At 46.1% G+C, this 25,813-nt stretch overlaps 1 protein-coding gene across 2 annotated transcripts in view; it reads right to left on the reverse strand.

Annotated features, from left to right (window-relative positions):
* The window catches only part of LOC135896911 (papilin-like), a 71,636-nt gene that overhangs the window by 41,669 nt on the left and 4,154 nt on the right, over positions 1–25,813 (reverse strand). Inside the window, exons 3-8 of one of the 2 annotated variants that reach the window (XM_065425414.1) lie at positions 23,163–23,192; positions 20,544–20,714; positions 16,703–16,894; positions 10,720–10,770; positions 9,516–9,569; positions 5,103–5,273 (exon numbers count right to left, since the gene is read on the reverse strand). In XM_065425414.1, coding sequence (XP_065281486.1) covers positions 5,103–5,273; positions 9,516–9,569; positions 10,720–10,770; positions 16,703–16,894; positions 20,544–20,714; positions 23,163–23,192 — 669 coding nt within the window. Of the gene's footprint in view, positions 1–5,102; positions 5,274–9,515; positions 9,570–10,719; positions 10,771–16,702; positions 16,895–20,543; positions 20,715–21,995; positions 22,058–23,162; positions 23,193–25,813 lie in introns of those variants that run through there. The other variant, XM_070522409.1, reaches the window with a different exon arrangement.

Below are 25,813 nucleotides of genomic sequence, written 5' to 3' on the forward strand. Positions count from 1 at the left end.
CAAAAAGGGCGAACAACGAATCACGGCACACAATCCCCTAAACAATGGTGCGAGACAATGCGCGAACTAGCCTGGAGCCAATGCTTTGACAGGAGAACTGTTCTGCACGACGAGTCAATAATGGTAAGGTCTATTTCAGAGTAAAAAAACTGGGGCGATGGACGACAGATTCAGCCTGCCCGTCTGTCAAGGGTAATAAATATTGAAGGTTTCCGTTAGATGTTCGGCATATTAATTTATGAGCTTTCTTGCCTAAGAGACATTGCAAATAAACATATATGTAATGTGGCTGTTTGGGCTTGTTGGTACAACATAGTGGTGAAGTGCAAAGCAGGTATACACGCAAGAACAGAAGAAACTAGACGACAGACGATTGAAAGTTGGTTGGAAGTTAGCGTTCGTCTGTCCTCTGGTTTCCTCGGTCCTTGTGTATATGGAGGCTGCAATTCACCAATGTATTGGTGTGCCAGAAGTAAAGATTTCGCCACCCTCATTTGGACATTTGCAGGTTTTAATGCCTTGAAACAATTTTATCTACTAATTGCGCGTGCTATATAATTTCGGTAGAATTTAACATGGCAATGCAATGTATAGAACTAATGACGCTTAACCAAACTACTAGCCTTCTGATGTAAGCCGAATTTTGTTACTCTGAATGACTCATGAACTAATCCAGATGCCATATAACGTAAACCTATTCGAATAAGTTTTTATTCCAATGTCCTGACGTCAAATTTACGCAAGCATCGGGCGGTCACCCACAGGTTTGTCTGAACAGACCAATCAAACACTTTCCTCGTTCATAGGAAGTCACTTTTGTTTGCTTGAACAACGAATAACATTGCCTACACTGAGCGGCTTGTCTTATCTAATTGGCTCATAAGAGAGAAGAAGCACGCTCAAGTGGAGAGGGATTCGATGGGGCCGAGCCACTGCATTGAAATCGGTAACCCGATGAACAGGGTGATGCCGGTGTCTGCGATTGGTCCACTTTTCCTTACTTAGCTTGCGGTGGCTCGTCCACAATCGCGGCGTCATGCAACGGAACCTTAAGAATGACGCTAGTTACTAGTAGAAGAGTTCGCATAATGAGGTTATAAAAGTGTCGAAAGTGCTCGAAAACATTACACGGCCACGCAAAAAGTTTTATTACACAAAACTAAACCCATGCTCTCCGTACGGTGCGAGAGCCAGTGCCTGAGGGATCGGCGGCCGCCATCTTTTATTCCTTTCGGAATGGGGCACCCTGCAGCTATCCAGAAAGAAATTCAGTGTTCTTCGGCATATTAATCCATCTTTAACGCGTACACGTCACTTGAACGCGGTGAGTTCTTGCGGTTTTGTAGCGCCTTGTGAGGGGCAGTTGAAGTGAATGCAGCCCGAAAACTTTTGACTAATATCTGAGGGCTGATGGCGAAAAGGCGTCGAATCAGAAATAACCATTTTTCTTTTGTTCAGCCAAATCATGCATAATAAGCCTGTACACGTCATATCAGATAGGGAGCTGTCGCGGTTATCGGGACGTCGCCTGACAGACAGGTGAAGTGGGAGTGGTCCAAAAAAGTTTTTGACCGATCGCGGAGGGCTGATTGCAGAATTGGAATCGAAAAGTTTGGAATAGCTTTACGTTATAGCGCCCCAGTTCTGCCACCGACACATTGTACCGCTCGCTTCATGTCCTATTGTCGAAATGTCACCTCCAGAGTGACGCTATTCGTCCACTTCCGCGGTTGATTGTGGGTGAATAGCAACGCACGAAAAGGAAGTGTGGTTCCAAAAACCAAGAGGTTCGTTGAGGGGCAATAAGCTACAATGTCATTGAAAGCAGTATTTGTTTTTTTTCATTTATTTAACCTACAGGAACCCTAATGGAACTACATAGGGGGAGCAAAAAGAAAAAAAAAATACATTCCATACCGAAACAAAAAAGCGCTAATCAAACAGGTCAATTAGTTGAACATGTAGAAACAAACAATCTAAACCAACAAAAGTGCATTTGGCGTGTCTCCCGTCCCCACGGAAGTCATTACATACGTCTTTAATTTTGAAAATGTAAGGGACAGTTATAGGTTTAAATTGCAGAATGACGAGGGTTGTGTGAACATTATATTTCGATGAAAATATTCTTCCGTGCGCAATTTAAAAGTAATATGTGTGGAAACAGGGTAATGTGTTTTCAAGGATCCAGTTTTTATAGAAGAGACATGAGTCTCTTATAGCGACTTGCAGGCCAAACAAAATAGCAACATTTTTTTTTTCTGGTTGTAACAGCAATACTCCATCTCGTGTAATATATCATACATGCTTACTCCGTAAAATCGCTGTTGCTCAAAAACAACACAATTTATGAAAGCTTCAGTGGCACATTTTTTTCGTCTGCACTTCTGTGGTTTCACTAAAAGATTCTGCTAATACCGTTTTCTCTCTATTAACAGGCAAAGTTTGGTTCACGGTCGATTCCATCTGGCAAGTAAGATTTGCTAAAGCTTTCACGGAGTACGAACTAGTAAAATGTTATGACTTTGTATCCAACAGATCATAAATTCATAGATAACCGCGCTCACTAAACGGGTGCACAAAGCAGAAGATATCCTAACACCACAGGAATAATGCCAACATCGACTCTCCCAGTGACTCTACAGCCATGCTTTGAGCGGCAGGACTAGCCCGGCAAGCCGCTGTATCTTCAAAAAAAATAAGCCAAATAATTGGACGAAGCGTATGAAACCTGTCTGCCCACGCTTACGCAGGTGGTCGTGCTCCACACAAGCGTTATTTGAGGGTAATAAAGAAGCGGACAAAATTATTTCTTTGATAGTGGTTATGACACATTTTTCGCTTTGCCCTATAGACCAGATTGGTTGTAGTCTTATAGACCGTTTCATTGGGCGAGGAGGATAGGGCGAGCGAAGAGCCTTTCCTCCTCTCTGGCTTGGGCGATCCGGCGCGGCGATGCTTGAAAGTATTGCTGTCGCGTGCTGCGGAACGATTTCGAGATGTTTGAGATCTTACTTTGTGAAATTTACGCCATGCTCGTTCATATAAGTTCGTCAGGGAAGCCTTTCGGGGCATCGGTAACTACTGTAGGCAGAAATATGTCTTGGGGGCGCAAAAATGTGACGCGCATAATGACTGCGGTGTACGCGCATTATCAGCCGCGGTGCGTGTATGTGTTGTTTACTGTATTGCTTATATCGATTTTAGTACAACACAGAAAACCGGCGTCTCTGTATTACCAGGATAAAATGGTAAATCAGCTCACTGCCTGATCGACTGCCGTAGGGAGTAAAACATAAAACCTAAGAGCGCATGCTCGTGCACGGCCAACCTAAGGCAACCACGAAACATCTGAGCGGCAGGCGCTATCAAATATTTGTGATACACTGGCATGGTTCTCACGCATTTCAAGTCTAGTATGCTTGAAATTACCATAGGCCCATGGCGCTGCTCAACACAGCGATCACTGCGGTTGGTGAGCCAGCACAATATATAAGCTGTGTCCTTCGGCATTGCCTTTTTGGCCTGTATACAGCCATAATATATGAAAGGGTTAACATAAAAAGTATGCGATGGCTATTTTTGAGCGCAAAATTTCCGTAATACATGTGAGTGCGCCGTAGAGAACTGAACGAACACAACGGAAAAAAAAAATTCGGTTATCATCGTCCTTCTCTAAAAAGCAAGAGAAAACGGGCTAACGTCGCACAACGTTTATAAATACATAACCTCTTGGACCATGCGCTATATAGAACAAATATATCTTTAATCCAGCACCTACTACTGCTTAGGACACTCGCGCAGTTCGTAAACGGCCGCTTTGCTGGACAAGCTTAATTCAGACTCTGAGCTATGCCGCTATTACTAGCCAAAACTATTTTATTCATGGGTGGAAACCTCATCAATCCAACCCAGTAGTCACGCAATATACCCTACAGCGAACAGTTTGAACGCTTGTCAAAGTACAACAGCGCAGCTCCTATAGTAGCAGAACGTTACCCACACTGTTACGATCGTCGCGTATGTTTCATGGCTCCTAAACCACAGCTTAGAAATAGAGGATAATACTGCAATAAGGTCACATTAGTGATTGGAACATTCGGAAATACACAATTCATCTCCGAGGCTGATCGTTGGCTCAAATGTGCGCGCACACATCGCACTGCGTGTTCCGTCCACCTCAACGCCAGCAGAAATTCCGGCCATGACGCCTTAAACCACTTCAGCACGTCTCACAGAACCGTTTACCACGTAGAAGACGCATGTCATACAAAACAGATCGCACGACCGCGAAAACAAACGCCAGAACCTACCGCCGAGCGTATACCTGCCATGCAAAAGACCGCTTTCACCCAAGCCAGTATGGCGCTGCTCATAGGCGGCGCCACTGCGTTCACAATATGGCGGCGCCTACGAAAAAACGGTCTATAGGGCGAGCGTAAGTCGCCCCGTTGCCCTCGACACCAGGTGCTGCCTTCGGGTGAGGGCAGCGGGATACGGTGGAAAGCGGCTGCACTGGCGGTGCGTGTCCACGTGTTGTCTTTTTGAGACGTGACCTTGCCACACCCGCTGAACTGCTTGACTTTAGGCGTAGTCTTAACGCATCTGCTGAGCTGAATGTGCTTGTACAAAGGTTATTCGTCCGAACAGCACTCTCCCGTCGTTGGCCGCACCAACAACCAGCCAAATAGGGACCTGCAAGAACCCCTGCGATCGACGTATGCGGAAACAAAAAGAAGTAGGTGTTCGCCAGCCATCGCAGGCGACTAGCAACCACAAACAGGCTGTGACCCGTTGCATCCCGTGATCTTTCTAGAGCCCTCTCACCATGATCATCGCCACCTTAACAACCGTAATTGCGGCTGCCTAGAGGCACTGAAAGTTCAGGTCTAGAAATCACTTGCGTGTTAAGAAAGGCAAAACTATGTTTTTCTGCAGCGTAAACGAAATAAACAAAAGAAAGCATTTATCTAGGGTGAAAGAATCTATAGTTCTTGTTCATGTTTTTTTTTTGCTGTCATAAAAACATAAGCTCCCGGTTTATCGTTGCTCTTCTAAAGAGTTAGGTTTACACTGTACGCAATAGCACAGTGCCGTTGACTTACTGCAAACCCGAAGGCACTCTTCCAGATCGGCGAAGTTGTTGGCGTTGCCTCGGCATCCACCGTAGTAGAACAGGTCGCACGTTTTGCTGGGTTTGTAGTAGTAGTAGCGAGGTAGGTAGGCATGGCATGGCCCGCGTTTCATGGGCAGGTGGCACACGGGGTTCGAACGCTCTGCGTTAACACACAAAGATTTGCCCCAGCACTCACTGACGTCTGTTCACTAAAAAACAACGGACACTACGATGGTTTGTCGGAACTAACGTCCAGCCATTCCTGACGCTGGGCATAATATTGGCGGTGGCCGGCCACTGGCCAAGAGAGGTTACAGCAACCAAACGCTGGCGTTTCATAGAGTCGCTGAACCATTGCCTAATTTCGAAAGTGTGCGCTGGGCGGGCTTCTAAATCGTAATGTGATCGTAATAGCAGGTGCTGTAGGCGTGCGCAATAGATGGCATAGTGAATATCGAACGCTTTAGTGTCGCCATAAATGTATGGCGTGTGTCGCTGGACTGAGACAAAAAAGTCGCCAAATTTTCGTTGTATTTTGCTTGAATGTCACTACATCTGTCGCTAAAACTATCTAGTGGAGTTGCAATAAGCTGCCCATTTTGGAAGATTATAAGATAATCTATCATGGTGTATATAATCCACCGGAGCTTCTCGCGTTAGTCGAGCATCCGAGGAGGCGAAGGATAAACAGTACAGTTACCGGCAGGATGTACAGAGCATTTATTATACTATATCCACATAACAAAGGGTGAGGGGGCAGATGTGTTGAAATGTTGTTTTACCGTCAGATTGTACGGTTGGCAAAAAAAAAAGTATGGATGACCTCATTGTTTAAGCCCTAAAATTTAGTCACTAGGGTCTCATTACCTTTGCAAACTATGTAGTCCTTGCCGCTCGTATCCTTGGAGGTCTGATGTTTTTAACACGGTCATTGCAATTGTGTGATCTTTATGTAGGTGAAATAATGCGGTCCCGCCTACCGGAACCCTTCATGCAGTACTTACGGGTGAGTACAAAATTCACGAGTAGCGGAAGTGGTGGGTTGAGGTTCGCGTGAACGGGACCAGCAGCTCGGATGTGTAGGCCTTTCTATACATTCCATATTTCTGATTAAGCACGTGCTTCCTTTGATATCTTTCCTTGCACTTTAATGCGATGGACTTCATAAATGTTTTTGAATGTAAATGTATACATAAATGCATAAAATGAATGTAAATGTATACATAAATGTATTTGAATGTACTTCATGAATTTGTTTTGTCAAAAGTAATAAAGAAAGCATCGCTTGTGTGAGCCCAATGTGAAACCACCACGCTGTGAACCACAATCGCGATGTGAACCGTAAAGAAAACGGTTGCTTCGTCATGGTTACACCTTACGCGCCGAACAGGCGCGTTGGCACGATCACATGCAGTTTGTGAATAATATATCAACCCTAGAAAATCCTTTTCGAAGGTGTTTTCTTGACTTCGAAGTAGCTAAAATGTCGCGAATTGTTCTGTCACGTCAGTTAGAAATGTCGCTCGGCAGTAAATAGAGAAATTGGTCGCTAAACATGCAAGAAAGTTGCTAAATCTAGCGACAAAATGTGTAAAATAGCAACAGTGGACGCGTTACACCGACAGATTCGAAGTTGACAGTAAAGTAGTCTTGCGCGTATTTGAACCGTACTTAAATAGCTTCAACGTTGAGGATGTGTTATTAAGAACATTTACACTGGAGATCTTGGGCCCAATTTACAGAACTCTTCTTTCGTAAGTGCGAGCTGCTATTGGCCGTTAATGATAATTCCAACATGAGAAATGGCTAGAAGTTTTTCTTACGAACAATTCTCGCTTAAGCGCTCTTTGCGTATACAGGCCCTGATGATTTATTGCACTCTCGAGTACTCACGAGCACGACGTAATTATGCGTTACTGACGCATGGAGGTATTTTTTTCGTTCGTACGCATTTTTTTCTGCGCGTCTTTTCTAATATTTTACAGATATTCCGACAGCTATTACACAATAGGAGTCATTTCATTAAGCGTACCCAAACGAGGATGGTTAAGATTCCGTCGTAGCTGCTTCTCAATTTTTTTTTCATGTCCAGGTTACGGAGCAAAGATATAGCGGCTATTTAAACGATAGCTCCTAACTATTTTTTATGACTTAGTTGACGATGACTATCCTATAAGGCAACGATTCGTAGCTGCAAAATTCAATTTTTAGGTTAGTTGCTTACATTTCGCGGGCAACCTCACAATGTTCTTATTGGACAACGCAACAACGTGTTGTTCATGGACGATTGTGAATAGTCAGCTACCATTGTTTCGTAAAGGAGAAAGGCGACATCATTTTAAACATTATATTTCCGTTAGATACCATGCGGCAGCAAAACGTGTGGCCGTTAAAGATGCTGTTAAGTTAATTCTTGAATGGGGCAACAAAAGAAAATTACGCAACAAAACGGGCGAAGTCACGCCTCCAGTGGCCGGTACCTGTTTTAAAAAAAAATAATCAATCGCTGCCTTTTATGATAAAAAAAATTCAGAGCCGTTCCGCTATATGAAGATGGAAGACCAGGGAAGCTCTGTAGTGCAAGACGCAGAGGTCACCCGCAATATTGAGCAGAGGTTCGAAGACATTTATTGTCCCAATCTGTGACCATCGCGGCGTTATGGGTACGCGCACACATTCGCATCTCACCTCTGTTATTAAATGTGTCCGTCACCTAGTACTCAAAATGGCTGATACGCGCTTAAGCAATGGCCCATACCCCCGTAAACGCGGCCTCCCCATTACAACGACAAAACTGAAATTGTACGCTGGTATAGTGGGCGGCAACAGAGCCCTCTGTGGAAGACGATGACGAGGAGCGCGGGAGATGCGAGATTAGCCCGTTTGAGCGGTTGGCGCCGAGAAGGTTTAACGCGATAGCGTTAAGGGCCCCTTGTCGCAGGAAAGCCGGCCTCGGCGTCCAGCGTTGAACGTTGCTTCGGGAAAAAGAATTTCGAAGCCAATTCCGAACCATGCATACCCAACCACTCTACTAATATCGAAGTTTTTCATACCCCGTCTTTCATTCTTTACAAAGTTATTCCTCAGAATTTTGCGAACGGCAGCTAACAAACAAATGTCATGAAAAAAAGAAAACGACACCGCTTAGATGTTATGTTAGCTCTTCTCAGAGTGAAATATTAATGCTGCGAAACAATAACACGATATCGACCCACGCAAGAGGCCCCGTTTCTACAACAAAGCATGCCTTCGTGCATAGCGTTCGCCGCCAGCGTTTTCCGGTAAACGTTACAGTTACATAAGCTGCAGTTGCCGGGAAGCGTGAAAAGCACTCAGGGGTCTTTGAATGCTATCGCGTTCCACTCTTAAAAGCGAAGCTGAAGCGTCCTCGAAAATTTTTACGTTCTTTTTGAAAAAGAAGTGCAAATCATTTTTTTCAAAAACAACTGTTTTTTACCCTTGTGCCTCGGTCCTCTTTGGGGCCCACATGTGACAAGGATAGTTCAAGGGTGCATTATATGTCCCCTAGCCTACAGGAGTATGTGCCATTGCACTTTGACCCTTTTCTCACTATCACCAGGATCGGCACACTTGACGATTTGTTTTTTGTCAACATCTCCGACTCATGTTGTTCCAGATCCTGGCCATCGACCGCGTCGCTGTTAAAAATGGGAATCTAGATGAAATTTAGTAATTAAGTGGACATCGCATAGGTTTATCACATTCGTGTGAAACTGAGGGACAATTGCGGGGCTTGGCATTCGGTAGGATCGAAATAGAGGACCTCCGCCCGCTGCATGTTATTTTACTGTTGAGTGTTATGTTGTCGTAAATAACGATTGATTCCTTTATCGTCTTTCTTCTTCGTGAATATATATATATATATATATATATATATATATATATATATATATATATATATATATATATATATATATATATATATATATATATATATATATATATATATATATATATATTTGTGACTAATATAAATAGTGAACATCGAATTGTGTTTTGGTGTTAGAAGCTTTCTTCCTTATAGCCATATACTGCGCGCTGTAGCCAAATCTCTTTTGCTAAAAAACTTTTGTCACGGCAATTTAACCTTTCTCCGATGTGTAAAGATATAAGGGCTCTCTGTGCCCTCACTGGCAGTGGGTCTACTTTCTGTATAAAACATCCCTTCAAATACCTACGCCTACAATTGTAAACCGAAATAGAAATCGGTAGTGTGATGGACATTTGTGACACTCATTTTTATGCAGGGTGAACCTTTTTTACTGGAACAGTTTACGTCATACCATGCCCAGACATTTGTTCAGCAAAGGAGTTTTCCGAAAATCTTGAAACGATTGGTGGCTGTTTCTTACAAAAATCATTCTATGATGCGCTCACTTACCAGCCTCCGACTGCAGTTCCGGGATAGAGAAGATGCCCTCAACTTCAGTCGTATCTGCGAAAGGAAGCAAAAGTAAAAAAAAGAAATAAATTTCATTGAATCTAGCTGAGCCTCCGTACCCAATGTTAGCCTGTGCCTTAATATTCTAAAGAGGGTATTCAAACCGCACTATATTAGATAAAAGAGATAGCCTTGAAGTGCAGTTATTAGAAACATACACTGCAGTCAAACAGTCTGCCGTCCATCACCGGCAGATGCCTGAAAAGTACCTAATGCTTACAAAATCCACGTCCTACACGAGCGAGCGGTCCCACAGAAGCTCACAAGAGAGAGAAAATAAAAAAAAATAAAATTTATTGCTAGTCGGGCCTTTCATGCTTTTCATAGATCGTCTGAGTTCGGCGCCAAAATGTAATATCACCAATCTGAGTTTTCACTGCTACTCACGAAAAAAATCAAAGCAATTTACATTCCTGTCCGCCATTATAAGCGAAGTAGCAGTGTAGAGTGATAGTCCCCTTCTAGTGCGAGTTCTGCTTCAAGCTCATAGAACCACTAAAATCTTTATCTCCATTATTATTATTATTATTATAAATTTTTTTAATCGGCACACTGCAGTAGTAGATAATTCCAATCGGCTAAAGTACCAGTGCTTGTACGGCGCACTGGAAACCGTTGAATTTAGCTGACTAGCCCAGATTTTACGTGTGACAAATAGTTAAACCTGGAAACAATACTTCTCTATTGGGCATAGTTGTGAAATGTTGCCCTTATTCAAAAGGCCTCAAGGCAATAGCCTTAAAACGGCTTCTGCAGAATTTATTTGCCAAGACAATTGTAATTGAACGCTTGTTCTGGTATACTTTACGGAAACATAGCTGTAACGTTTTCAGGCCTTCAGAGTGGAACGACCCACTGTCACCAGTGGCTGTACCGCCGCACATGAAAATACACGGTGGCCTTGCCAGAACGAACATACGTGTGAGCGAGTGAACTCGATCGCACACTCCGAAATCGGGTTTATCAAAATGTGAAACTCTTACAAAACAAGTCAACTTAAAAAAGTACTATGATAAACAGAATGCTTAACTTGTGTGACCGTCATCGGGACACGTAAAGACATCATAAATAAATGGCATGATGGGTTAAGCAACCTTGAAATAACTCAAGTTGATTTTATAAGGTTCGCACAAGTTGAACTCACTGTAGGACTCTGCCAGCTGCCGGGATGCCATGATGTATTCTTCGACCAGCTCTGCGTAAGGATACAATTCATAGGGAATGTGAGCTTTGAGAGCAAAGTTGCTTTTCGTCGTTGTCCCCGTAATTCTAAAAAATTCAGGGGATATTTGGGAGACAAATTTACTACACTTGTCCGCCTCCTTTAGAAGCGTACGTCTCTCCACTGATGCACCGGTTCCGGCGTTTATTTATTTATTTATTTATTTATTTATTTATTTATTTATTTATTTATTTATTTATTTATTTATTTATTTTGTACTGGGTAATATGCATGTGGCACTGTCTGAAATGCCACTGCCGCAGCGCGAGACCCGGGCTCGGGCTGCTGACGCGAAGGGCTAGGACTCGTGATCAAGAGCTACTGGCAATCCCGTGAACGAGCTGCTGGTAACCTCGGATTTGGTAACCTCGGTAACCTGGTGGATTAGGTGGAGCTGCTGGGTAACCTCGGAAACTGGAACTCCGAAGCTGGACGCTACCCACGGCTGCGACCATGCCTGACGAAATCACCCAGGAAGATGCACTACAGCCTCCGGCGGTCATCGTTTCTGGTGTGTTGCGCCACCGTGATCCTGCCATCTTTAACAGCACCCATGATCATGACGTGGAGGATCGGTTGTCATCTTACGAACGGGTGAGCCAGCATAACAAGTGGGACGATATCACCAAGTTGCACAACGCGCTGTTTTGCTTAACCGGCGTCGCGAACCTCTGCTTCCGAATCCACGAACACGATTTCAGAACAAGGAGTGCATTCAAGACAAGTTTCGCAGAAGTGTTCGGGCACCCCTCTGTGCGCAAGCTTCGTGCCGAACAACGCTTATGGCGGCGTGCGCAACATCACGAGGAAAATTTCACAAGTTACATCGAAGATGTCATTGACCTGTGTAAGCATGTGAATTCCTCAATGGTAGAACAGGACAAGATAAAACACATTATGAAAGGCATTGATGAGGACGCCTTTCAAATGTTGTTAGCGAAGGATCCGCGTACCGTGGCTGAAGTTATCAATTTGTGCCAAAGTTTTGACGAGCTACGGAAACAATGCATCTTAGCTCAGCACCCACAGCCTACGGAAGATTCGTTAGCAGCGTTGGTTATTGGCGACAACCACACAGGTTTGCTGACGCAAATAAAATAATTTGTGTGCGAGGAGGTCGTGCGACAGCTCTCGATTATGTCGACCACGGAGAAGCCTTCTCCATATTTGGCTCCAGCGATCCGACAGGTAATTCAAGAGCAAGTGACCGAAGCTCTTCAACCTCCGTGTGAGCCGGCTCCCGTGGCCTCGCCTCTGAAGCCGTTGTGCGGGCGCCTCGTCCACAGGTGTTCTCTCCTCCGCCTTCGCCTCGCCAGTCGGCGGCTCCCTTTTTCAGTGCAGAGCAGCAGGGTACAAATCCTTGGCGCACTGCTGACAACCGCCCAATATGCTATTGTCTGCGGTACCCCGGTACATGTAGCGCGCTTCCGCCGCCGGCATTTTCCGGCCTTCGTGGGCCGGAAAACGCCGACCGTTCCGCATGCCTCAACGACGGCCAACTGAAGTCTACGCTGCTGATGACATAACAGCACCGCAGTCACATCTGTACGGTACTCGTCGCTCGCCTACCCCTGTCGGCGCTACCTCTCACCCGTGCGTCGTAGGCCTAGTGCCAGTACTACTGAGGCGGAAAACTGATTTCCGCAGCTCCTGAGGCACGAACTGCGTCATCGTCGGAACATCAAAGTCCTAGTCTTTCCCCCGCTAACGTTATTGACGTATCCGTTGATGGCGTCAGATCTATTGCAGTCGTCGATACAGGGGTTTCTGTATCCGTGATTAGTGAGAAGCTTTGTCGTGCATTACAGAAATTGACCATGATGCCTTCGGTACCATTTGTTAGAGCAGCCAGTGCACAACAAGTTCAGCCAGTCGCTATGTGCACTGCCAGGGTGCTGATTCGACACATTTTGTATTCAATTGATTTCTTTGTGTTAACTTGATGCTCCCACGATGTGATTCTCGGTTGGGATTTTCTGTCACGCTATCATACCGTCATTGACTGTGCATGTGCTGCGATTCAGTTCTCCGTTCTGTGCTATTTGCCATCTCATGACTTTCAAGTTCGTGATGTTAGCTGGATCTGTGTAGCTTCAGATACTGACCGTCCTCCTCACAGTGCTGTATTTCTCCCTCTTTCATGTGCATCGCTTGCCGAAGCGACGGTCATGTTTACACCCGCTGCCGTCTTCATTCGCTGCCAGTCTATATTATTTCCTTTCGCCCTGCTCACGGTTCACCATGGTGCTGCAGAAATACCGATTTCTATCCCGAATTCATACACTTTAGCTTTGCACTGTGGCGAGACTACTGGTACCATCCAGACTGTGGGCACTGACGTTGTTGTGCATTTCCCTGTTCCCGACGACGTAGATATTGCCAACGTAACAGCACTGACACCCCATGTGCCAACTAACCTGGCATCACCGGATATTTTTTGTCGCTCTATTGCCGATGACCTCGAGCCGACACAACGTGAGCAGCTAATTACTCTGTTAAATGATTTGCACACTTCTTTTCACTGGAACAAAGCATCATTAGGCCGCACAAGTACCGTTTCTCACCACATTGCTTCGGGACATCAGGAACCATTGCGCCAGCGTCCGTACCGCGTGTCATCCACCGAGCGTTGTGTCATCACCGAGCAAGTTGAAGACATGCTTGAACGTCGTGTTACAAAGCCATCCTACAGCCCTTGGTCGTCTCCTGTAGTACTTATTAAAAAAAAGATGGCTCGATTCGTTTCTGTGTGGACTATCGTCGCCTCAACAAGATTACACGTAAAGATGTCTATCGTCTACCGCGCATAGATGACGCCCTGGATCGTCTACATGGTGCCGAATTCTTTCCTTTGGACTTGCGATCAGGCAACTGGCAAGTGCCAGTGATGAATGCGACCACTCGAAGATAGCTTTTATTAGGCCTGATGGCCTGTATGTGTTTACCGTAATGCCCTTCGGCCTCTGCAATGAGCCCGCGACATTCGAAAGGATGATGGACAATACTCTGCGAGGCCTCAAATGGAAGACTTGCTTGTGTTATTTAGACGACCCGCTAGTTTTCTCCTTTGATTTCCCTACTCCCCTCCCTCTTCTACGCGAAGTCCCTACTTGCCTTGCCAACGTCGGCCTTCAACTTGAGAAAGTGCCGCTTCGGAGCCCGCCAGCTCACCGTACTTGGCCATGTAGCTTCCAAAGACGGCGTCCTTCCCGACCCTGACAAACGTGGTGCTGTCGCAGAATTTCCGCGGCCGACTACAGGGAAAGAGCTCCGAAGTATTGTCGGTCTATGCTCTTATTTTCGACATTTTGTGCGCTATTTAGCGTGCATCATCGCTCCCCTGACGAAGCTCCTGGCTGGCCCTGGTGACCTTCGCGATTGGTCTCCGGCATGTGACCAAGCCTTCACTAATTTGCGTCGTCTGCTTACCTCACCGCCTGTTATAGGCCACTACGACCCGAGTGCACCGACCGAAGTTTATATGGACGCCAGCGGCGTTGGTCCTGGAGCGGTCCATACGCAACGCAAGCCTGGCTTTCCGCAAGAGGTGGTTGCATATGCAAGTCATGCCCTCACGAAGGCAGAATCGAATTATTCTGCCACGGAACAAGAATGTTTTGCTATAGTTTGGGCCTTACACAAATTTCGCCCTTAGTTGTTTGGCCGTCCGTTCGACGCTGTGAAAGACAACCACGCACTCTGCTGGCTTGCGTCACTGAAAGACCCGTCGGGGCTTCTTGGACGTTGGGCTCTTCGGCTCCAAGAATTTGACATTCGCATCATCTATCGATCAGGACATCAACATTCTGATGCAGATGCACTCTCCCGTTCGCCCATGTGATCCGACTAAACGCCACCCTCATCCATAGAGTGCCCGGTTGCTACGCTTGCTGTTACTGACATGCCATCTGAACAGAGAAAACATCCGTGGATTGTGCCTCTCATTGACATTCTTAACGGTTCTCCAACTGCTACATGCCCTCGAGCCCTTCGACGCCAATTTTGTGCTGGGAGGCCATCTTGTACCGCCGAAACTATCAGCCAGACTGTCGCAAATGGCTGCTAGTTATCCCTCGCCATTTGCGTTGCGACATATGCACGTATTTCCACGCCGACCCACAACAAGCTCATGCTGGCGTCCTGAAAACCTACGAGCGGTTCCGCCAACGATACTACAGGCGCGTCATGTATTCTTACGTCCACAAATACATTCGGTCATGTGCAGCCTGTCAGCAACGCAAGACATCTCCTCATACGACAGGCCCTCGGCAACCTTCACCACGTCCTGCACGTCCTTTTGATCGGATTGGCATTGACCTTTATGGGCCTCTTCCATGCACTTCTAACGGAAATCGTTGGATAATATTCGCAGCAGACCACCTCAAAAGATATGCCGAAACTGCTGCACTTGCTTCGGCTGCTGCTCGCGACGTCGCCGCATTCATCTTACGGCACATCATCTTACGGCATGGCACACCGCGAGAACTGCTCAGCGACCGAGGACGTGGCTTCTTGTCGGAAGTTATTAATGAGCTATTCCCCGCGTGCCGCACTATTCACCGCACCACTAAGGCGTATCACGCACAGACTTATAGTCTAACGGAACGATTCAACCGCACTCTCGGTGGCATGTTCACCATATATGTTGTACCTAATCATTCCAATTGGGACGATGTCCTCCCTTTTGTGACGTACGCATATAATACCGCCATTCAGGCTACCACAGGCTTCTCACCATTTTTCCTTCTTTATGGACGTGAACCATCCACTACCCTCGACACCGAACTACCATATCATCCGGATGTCTCTGAATTTACCCCTCTTTCCGAAGTTGCTCGCCATGCTGAAGAATTCCGCCAACTGATTCTCTCATTCACGTCGGATACACAAGGAATCCACGAAGATCGCCACGACAACGATGAGCCCACACAGCCCTCAACCGTGTACTCTGATGTCTGGCTCCGGCTATACTTCGAAGCTCCAGGCCTTAGCCCGAAGCTTGCACCGAAATATCAGGCTACGTAGCGGCTCCTCGCGTGTACATCGCCTGTGAATTCTATAGTCGAACCGGTGACGCCATCTTCGGACAAATGCCGCCGTAGCCGCGAGCCGCTTCACATCAGCTGCCTGAAGGCGTACCACGGATTCCCTTATCGTGTCATCACCTTAGCCGGTCAGGATGGCCCCTCTTCGCCGCGGGGGCAGTTGTAGTGGGTAATATATATATGGCACTGTGGGGACTCCCACCGCCGCAGCGCTAGACGCGAGCTCGGGCTGCTGATGCGAAGGGCTAGGACTCGTGATCAAGAGCCACTGGCGATCCCTTGAACAAGCTGCAATAAACCCCATTTCAATGTATTTATTTATTTATTTATTTATTTATTTATTTATTTATTTATTTATTTGTCATTGCTGTTTATTGTCTATATAGTTGTTTGCTAATTTATTGTTACCTGTTGGTTGATTACAGGACATCGAGTAGGCTGGGTAACAGGGAAAGAAAAACAATGAGGAAAAAATAAACACATATAGATCTACATGACTGAACCAAAAAAAGCAACAGTGATGTCCTGGTAGAAATGTGCACATAGTTGAAATTACCGGAAAGGCTTAAAGAAAGGTGCGAGCTTTGGCACAGCAGCACATGTTAAAAAGGAAGCAGTGACGTGTACGATACAAAATGGTTGGTATCAGCTTTTCACATCGTGCTCAAACGTTCATGCAACTTACGTTCCCCCGAAATGTTCACCAGCCGGCTTATATGCTTTTCTTTTCCGAGGATCGTGCATAAACTTTGTAGCTTGCCACCGAATATTGTGATATCCTTTCTGAAGTAATGTGTGCGTGCCACTGTAGCCCTTCCAAATAAATAAAATGTCACGCGAATACCCCGTGGGTACATTACCTGTCCGTGGGCGTATGCAGCTCGCTACGCACGCTTGCTCAGTGGGGTACTTGTTGTCGGTGCCGTCGCAGCCACCATAAGTGAACGTCTTACAACGGTCCGTGTTGACGTCGTAGGCCCAAAGGATCATGTGACCTCTGCACGGTCCGGTCTCGGGCCTCGCGAGACACTTGGCCTCGTACACTGTCTGAGCTGGAAGAAGAAAATGCATTCAAGCGCTGATACTCTTCGAGGAGGCGTTATATGCGTGTTGTGCATTCAGCAAAGCACTCGCCTGAATCAGTGCAAATTTAGAACCGTTGAAGGCTATCATCGAACCAACTGAACTTCGATCCAGCTCAACACACCTAACAATAATCAGTTGCAACAGCAGACAGTGCGAAATGCGAGCGCTGCAACTCCCATATTGTTGGTTCATGTGCTCGGAGCAAGCATAGAAGCTCGCCATTCCTGTCGAATATCTTGCCTTGTACTTATTCTTCCTAATGCACTCATGATAACGCTTGCAAACGTCATCCTACTTTTGACTTTTGCAACGATGTGAAGAGTGCGGGTAGTCATTGATACAGCCGACCATCCGCACTCGTGACCATCGCCATTACACCGGACATAGTCTAGCAAGTTCCAACGCAGATCAACATACCGAAGGATCTGCACTGCCCCATCTGCAGCTCGTCAAAATAGCGTTCTCGTTTAAGGCGACGCAATTCAAACTGGAACTAACTAGCAGTCTGTGCTTCAGGTTCCGTTAGCATCGTAGAAATGGGCCGCACTTTTGTTTAGTCATCTTCAGGATGGAGACATGTAAAAATTGCTGCCATATTAGGAGCAACTATGTGTCAAACACCGAACAAGTAGAAAAAAAACCTCATTTCTGCATTGATTTGATGTTGGAGAAAGAAACTATGCACCATTTAATTGCCAAGCACATGATCGTTCTGAAACCGTGACATCCGTGCAGCCGTTCCGACGCTGATTAGCGCGATAAGGAGATCCCCTCCCACCGGAGTAACCTTTCCAATCATACACAATTCTTAAACTGTTGCATGTTTTGGGAAGGTTTTCTGCCTTGATTTTTTTCGCATCGAGGGTCGGAAAAGAAGCTCTAAAGTCCAGTAGCCTGCCTTTTTTGTTGGGCCGACACTTCCTTACCGGGACACCTTCCTGCGTTTTTCGTACCACCCCATGACTCTGCAATCTCGTCTACCCCTTGCCAGACACCTTTCCGCATTCAGCGTGGCAGTTACATGCTGTTTTGCACAGCCTAGGAACATTGTGACTGAACCGTTTCCCCTAATCAGAAAACAACCTCTAATGTACCACCACACAATGGAGGCAAGTGCTAATACAATAAGCAAAGCTTTATACAATATAGCCTCGAAACAACTACGTCCGAGTAACAGTCACAGGTGGGAACGTGCGAGCCAATGCTCAGAAAAGAATAGTAAGTTTCAGTATGGCAATCTAATGGATAAGACACGGTGTCCACCCAAGAACAGGCGGCCACCATGTACCGGCAATAAGTGTGGTATTACTTACGTGGCTATTAACCCTGATATTGTGCGCGTGGTTTTCACAATAAATCTCAACTGTGGCTCGCATTTAAATGAAGAAGGCTTAAATTATACAGAGGCCATGTTGTCTTACAATTTGTTTCGGATATTATGTTCATTCCTTGTTACACATATTTCGAAGCAAATGACAAAAGCGACAATGAAGGCGAGCTTTTGTTGGAGTCAGTAAGACCAATAAAAAAGAAAATCCACAGGTAGCATTGCAACATCCTCGATACCCTACGCGAGAATGTTCTGCTGACGGCCCGCGTTCATTCACAAGACTAACATGTTACCTACTCAAATAGCGGCCACATAGGCACCTTTTAAACATTTATAAGCTTGCCACGGAATATGTCCGTATGGATTACCGTGTGCTTGAGATGCAATCGCTTATCAACGCTGCTTACAAGCGCCTTAACACAGGCAGCGGACTGTCTATCGACAAGTGAAAATGGGTTGGGAAAAACACTCGCATCATGTCGATACTTCTGTGTTCGGAAGAGACACAAAAAATGCGGTGCTATAACCTTCTTCGCAAGAACTGTTACGCATGCACAGTAGATGGATCGATGGCAGTCTAGAATAATGTAAAGGAGCTATGTGGCTTTTTTAGGCGAGCAACGACGCTAAAAAGTGGAAGCAAAAATTGTTAGGATCTGATAATGCTTATTGGAAGAGACTCACAATGTACCACCAGTCCGTGCAAGAATGGTGCACAGGAGGGAATACATCTATGTAACAGAATCACAGTGAAGAGGGAAAGAGTATGGCATCGTATGATTGCGTCAATTCCTGGAAGCATCGACATTCCCGGGCTTCGTTGCGATGACCGTCCTACTTATTCACGGTCCCGCTCTTGTCCGTCACATGTCTTGCCTGTCAAACAAGCACACGCTGTAGCCACCAGCACGACTGCTGTAGCTGGCGTGTTGCATCACACCTGATGCTCCCATTTCTTTGGAAATCCTCGAGCACTCGTATCTATGTAATTCTAGATGAAATGGAATTGGACAGGCCTCGTAGTATGTAGGGCAGGTAAACCACGGGCTATTAGCGTTACAAAATATTAACTAGATGGTGTGTTGACACTGGTAAATTTGCGGGCATACGATAGTGTCAAGTGGAGCAAGACAAATGTGTTGGGGATCGAAGATTTTCGTCCCGCAGTGGACATAAATAGGTCGATGATGATGGCGTAATTCTACTCGCAACAGCACTCGTGCACAGAGCCTGTGCCGATAACTTAGCGACGCGATTTAGTGACATTACTCGAGAATGGCCGTCGTAATCCTGGCGCCCAATAACGTAACAATATTCCGATATTTGACGTCAACTTTGCCTAACCGCCGACGCAAGTCCCGGGTGGTGACCCGCAGGGTTTTCTGAACAGACCAATGAAACGCTCTCCTCGATCATAGGAGGTCACTTTTGTTTATCTTTTTTTTTTGGTCGCACTTCGGCCATAGGTGGTCACTTTTCTTGAAGAACGAATAACATTCCCTGCGCGGAGCAGCTTGTCTTACCTAATTGGCTGACCAGAGGCGAGGAGAAAACTGAAATGAAGCGGTCTGCTTTTGGTCCGCTTTCCCATACTTATCTAGCGGTGGCTGGTCGAAAATCAGAGCGGTATGCAAGAGAATCTTAGGAATGACAATAAAACCGATCGTCAGAAAAGATGAGTTGACAGAACGAGGTCGAAAACGTCACACGGCAACTCAGGAAGCTTTATTATACGCAAGTAGACCCATGCTTTCCGGTAGGATCGAGTAGCCAGTGCCTGAGTGATCGGTGGCAGCGATCTTTTATTCCTTTCGGAACGGGGCAGCCTGCGGCTATTCAGAAGAAAATTCAGTTTAGTTGGTCATATTAATGTATCTTTAACGCGTACATGTCACTTTGACGCGGTGAGCCTTCGCGGTTTTGTGACGTCGCGTGACAGGCAGGTGAAGCGGGTGAAGCCCGAAAATTCTAGACCAACAGCCGAGGGCCAATGGTGAAAATCGTCGAATCGGTAATAACCATTTTTCGTTTGCTCGGTCAAATATTGCATAATGAGCGTGTACGCTTCATATTAGATGGGGAGCTATCGCGGGTTTCGTGACGTTCCGTGACGGACAGGCGTAGTCAGGGTGGGCCAAAAATCTTTGACCAACCTGATCTGGAGATCTGGATTGACCAATCTGGAGATATGATTGCAGAATTGGAATAGAAAACTTTGGAATAGCTTTACGTTATAGCGGCCATGGTCCACGTAGCCACGGCACTTCGGTTGTACCAATACTCACGAGCGCAACTGGCCTTGCATTCTTCGACCGTCTCGAAGTTGTTGAGGTTGCCCTCGCAGCCTCCGTAGGTGAACTCCTCGCACGTACCGGTCCTGGTGTCGAAGTAGTAGCGAGTTATGGATGCACGGCACGGCCCTCGGTCACGTTCCATAAGACAGGCGAAGTTGTGCACTGCATGGAAAGACGAGCACGTCGCCACGTGAGCATTGACCTTGCGTACGTGTGCAAACTGCTGCGTTGTTCATCCCTGTTCTAGAAGGCGGAACAGTAACGTGCGTGTCCATTGCGTGTAAAACCGCTGACCTAGTGAAGGGGCCAACATTTGCGGTGCTGGGCTACCAGCGTAACTGGCAACTTACGCGTCGGTGCATATCAACCGTCCATTGAGAATAAATCTGCGGTTTCACCCGTTGAAAGCTCATCAGCTACATATGATATTGGGACCGCCAAGATGATAATAAATTCGCTCCAGAAAGCACGGGTTGTTTTGTCAGTTTTTGTTTGCATAATACACTAGCAGCAAAATTACGGAACACCTCATAGAGGTACTTTTCCAGCTATGCGTGAGCTACGCTTTGGCATAACACGTTTCTGGGGATTGGTAGCGAGAGCAGGGGTAACAGGTATCTGGGAGTTCTCGCAATGTTGCAAAATTTTATCGGAGGCTGCAGGCAGAGTGATGTCGGGCAATGTTACTAGATAATTTTGACTTGTTTTAGTTATTTCTTGTATCAGTGAATTTACCTACATATGTCATGTAACGTTGATTATTCTTCTAAGTGTTTATCTTAAATAAGCTTGTTTGCATGACTGCACATTTGCTACTATTTAGTATTAATGCTTAGCTACAATTAACAATTAGCTTAACGCTTACTATGAGCGCAAAATGTACTGATATATCTTTGTTAGAACTTATGTCACCATTTTGTGTTTGTTCACATGTTCGCACCGTTCTCTGCTCTGATTGTGTTTTCGCACTTAGCCAACTTATGAAATTATAGATCACCTCTCATATTTCTCTAAATTCTTGGATCTACTGCAGTAGTATATGTTTCTACCGTGCACAGGTAACTCCAATATGTCACTTGAAGTAAACTAAGCCACATTCAACCATGCATTTCTATAATCGTATTCCGTTTATCCAGGAAAGTTCACCTAGCACGCGTCGCCTTCAGTGAAAATAAGCCAACTATGCACACATGTGTCCCCTCATTATTCTGTCATTGGATTGTTCCTGTATATGAAACCTAACATTGTTTTTGTTCTTTTTTTGAAGGCGACATCCATCGTCGTCTTGAATTAGTGCACCGCACATCACGTCTCCTAAAGCACCCTTGACGCTGCGATTTGGCTCAACGAAACGCATTATACGTCAGTAAACAGAATTGTTGTTATTGGACACTTTAAAACTACGGTGGGGCATCTTCATTCATTCCAGCCACGCACTCGCACCATCAATCTGTTGCTGCTACTCTAGCGCACTCATTACTGCGCCTCGCGGAAGCACCCGTAGGTGTCGTAGGAACCGGGGCAAGTGTGAAAAGATGCGGGTGTGAGCGCAATAATTTTGGCAAGCGATTGCGACGGACTGCATAGCCCGTAAGCGTGCGAGACGAAGGCGTTGCGCACGTCCTTGTGTTATGCCAAGCACACGGCACCATCCGCCACGTTTGCGCAGCGGCGACGGTGTTACACTTCAGAGTAGGAGGCCGGGGGTTATCGGACCGCACTTCGACGCAGGCGATACAGAAAAAAAAAACAAATTTGAGCGTGCTTTTGGTGCAGGTGAAGAATCGTAGTTGCGGAAGGCTATTGGCGGAGCACTTCGCTGCGCTGTCTCTCCCATTCTGCACGCCGATTCGAGAATGTAAACGCCACCTATCACTCATTCCATCGACAATCAGTTGACATGGCGATCAGAAATTAATCGTTATTACTGGAGACTGTGACCGGTAATAACATACCAGTTATACACGCAATGGAACGTACGTTTGGGATCGAATTATTGGTATAAGATGCACTCGCGAAACCAAATCGACCATTTCGTACGGTTGCTTCGCTGGCGAGCGGTATGCGGCATCCCGATACGTAATGCCATACAGCGACTAGCATTACTTTAGCATTACTGGTAGTTGAAAGGTCTTGGATAACTTGTACGTATTTGTGCTCAGCTGGAACCATGGCACGGCACGTGTCCTTTATTACATCCGGAGCCGGAAAAATGCGGTCTCCACTACTTGTTATAGACCCTGCGACCTTTTACGCAGCAGCAGAACAACGTAGATGATGAGCCACCTCGGCAGAGAGTAAAGTGTTGACAGAGTTAGGCCGTCAGAACCTTGGTTACGACACGCATTTGCGCTACTTAAACGCTTCATTATTTTTAGCCATTCACACTTTCCGTACGGGAACACGATCGCTGGATGCAGCCTTACTTGGCGCTAACACAATGCATGTAAAATGTCGCGCCTACCCAATTCGCCGAACGTAGTGCACAGTGCGAAGCACTTTTATGTCCACTGCGGGGTCAATCTAATCTCAAGAGTAAACTATAATCTGGACATCTTAGATTCGCGCGATGTTTACAAGACAGCAAAGAAAACAGTATTCGTCTGTTACCTGGAATCGTTGCGTTGAGGTTCAAGGACACTGAAAAAAAAAACCTACATTAGAGGGCAGGAATTGACTGGAATCAACATGAAGACATAAATTACGAATCGAACATTACGAATCAGCATTACGAATCAAGCATTACGACATGAATCAAGTGTCTTCCTATTTTATTACAATGTGGAGAAACACTCTAGATACAATAAGTGAAGTAAGTTCAGTTCAAGCCATTTTAATATACTAAAGAGCCCTCAAGGGGCACTCAATTCTGACTCACTGCTGACTTTGTTATCTAGTAATTTCGCGGAGTCTCGCGCGTGAATTTACTTGAAAACGTTCCCAACACATGTCAAATAATGAACGACACAGAAAAGAACAGGACGTGCGAGCTCGAATTTGCCAGGACGAAAGCTGTTGTTTAAGAATGTTGAAAATGTCGCGTATGACCAGTCATAGGCGTTTTCGCTAGGAGAAATAGTGCAGAATGTGCCAGCAGAAGCGCACGTCATACTGACCGCTGCTTGGTTTATTGGGGAAGGAATAATTAGCGTGAACTGGGGAAAAACAGGAACACGGCGAAACGAACAAAGCGGTTGCTTTTTAAGATGCAGAAATGACGTTATTTGTCATTTTACTCTAGTGCGCTCAAGTGCATCTCAGAATGTTTGAAGGGGCATTGAACCACCCCTCGGGCTTGGTGAAAATACACAGTTCGCGAATGGGATGTGCTGCTGTGAACATCAGCCAAATTACGGAGTCGTGCGCGACGCATGGATCTCGCGAGTGCAGCGAGAAGTCACCTTTCTCTCAAACGCTCTCTTTTGAACTGAAGCCTGCTCCTCACTCTTTTCAGGACACTTCGTTTCGTAATATAGCAGATTCGCGTAGGCGGCTGGCATTGGCCAATGACTGACATCGGTCAAGAAAGGCGTTTGGATCACTGCGCTTCTTCCTGCGGTTACTGTGAATACTTATTGACGCGGTTGGATAAACAGGCTGAAGTAAGCGAAAATCTGCTTTCGAATTTCTATAATAATTACGTACTTCTGGTAAAAGCCGACTCGTCCGCTCACACTTGGCCGCGACACCTGCGTAGTAATTAAACTTTGGCCCTGCTTGTCGGCGTCGTAGCCGTCGGGTCTCGCGAATTTCGACTAGTTTTTAACACTCAGCTTGCCTCGAACCACACGCACCCTTGCACGCGCGCACTCACTCCTGGCCGCTCCGGGTCAGACGCCTTGGACGATTTCGCTTCGTAATGAGCCGCTTCGTAAAGACCATGCCGCTTCCTTCCGGATACGCCACATATTGCATCCCAGACTCCTTTTCGCCATCTTAACTACTTCAAAATTACACGATGCATTGCTACTATGCTACTAAAGTCACGCTTTCAACTCAAGGTGTTTTTTTTTTGCCTGGTGTGTTTCTCGAGCACTGAGCGCCTAACCGGCTCTTCTAGTGCCACAAAAGCATGCCGCTAACGACACCTCTGAATGCTCCCTAACTTCTCGCTTGCCCAACGCCCTCCTCTGCTTCCTTCTCCTTTTTTTTTCTTTTTCCCCCCTTTTCTCCCTCTTGGTGTCCCCCCCGTTTTTCTCTCTCCTTTTATTTTTCTTTTCTCCCCGCCTTCCCACTCCCCCACTCTTGTCTCCTCGTCTCGGGAACGGCGCTCTCAGATGCCGCACGACAGCGCTCATTACCTCTGAAGTCTCTCCCTTTATAACCAGCCACCACCGACGGCGAACATACGTGACGTCACTGCACTGACCCTTTAAAACTAACATGCCGACGATTACGAGGCCGCCTTTGGCGAAGATAGGTCCTTCTGTCAATACGTTGGCCAGCCTTTCTGAGGCACCATATCCCTGTTTAGAAACTTTATCCCAGTGTGCTATTCCATCTGTCAGCCCCTTTCTTGATTTTGGTCTTAGAGGTGGGAAATATTCGCATAAGAATCCACAATAAATATATCAGAAATTAGCATAGAGCACCGCTTATCTAAAATAAAATTGGTGTTAGATTGACAATTCAGTCTAAGGCCCAATTCACTCTTGCGAATCGCAGAGGTCGTGCGACTGTTCTTGTCGCAAATGGTCGCATTGGTCTAAAAGCGATCGTCGCAGGGCAGTCGCACGCTGCTCGATTTTCCATCGTTGCGACTGCGAGTCCCAAAACGCTAAAGCAATCAGCGAGGCCACGGAAGCAGCGCTCCAAACTTTGTGCATCCGGTTATCATTGCCGGCGGCAAAAAAGAAACGTGCGCAAGCGGGCGAAGGGCGTCCTTCCCGAGAGTTCTCGTTTCTCGCGAGTGAAACCGTCGATAGACGGCTTCATAGAAGCAATAGCAGAAGCGAGAGAGCAGCCTTTCGAAACTTCTGGTCATAGGCCTCGTGAGTGTGCTGCGCCGGAACACCAAGCCTGTTTTTGAGTTCTTCCACTGGGCGAAAGTATATCTCTGAGTTTTGAGATAAAAGACATGCACATTACCCGTTAAGATTAATACCTAAAATTTCTCGTATTACTTACTGCAATCTTTGCTGTTAAAATTGTCGTTATGTATAGAGGAAAACTGCTGAAAACCTGCGGGCTCAGACTTTAGGACACTCCTGCAACTCGATATAGCGGCCAATGCTTTTCTTGCTCGCTATATTTAGCAGGCC

The sequence above is a fragment of the Dermacentor albipictus genome, chromosome 7 (genome assembly GCF_038994185.2).
Source record: "Dermacentor albipictus isolate Rhodes 1998 colony chromosome 7, USDA_Dalb.pri_finalv2, whole genome shotgun sequence".
NCBI lineage: Eukaryota > Metazoa > Arthropoda > Arachnida > Ixodida > Ixodidae > Dermacentor > Dermacentor albipictus.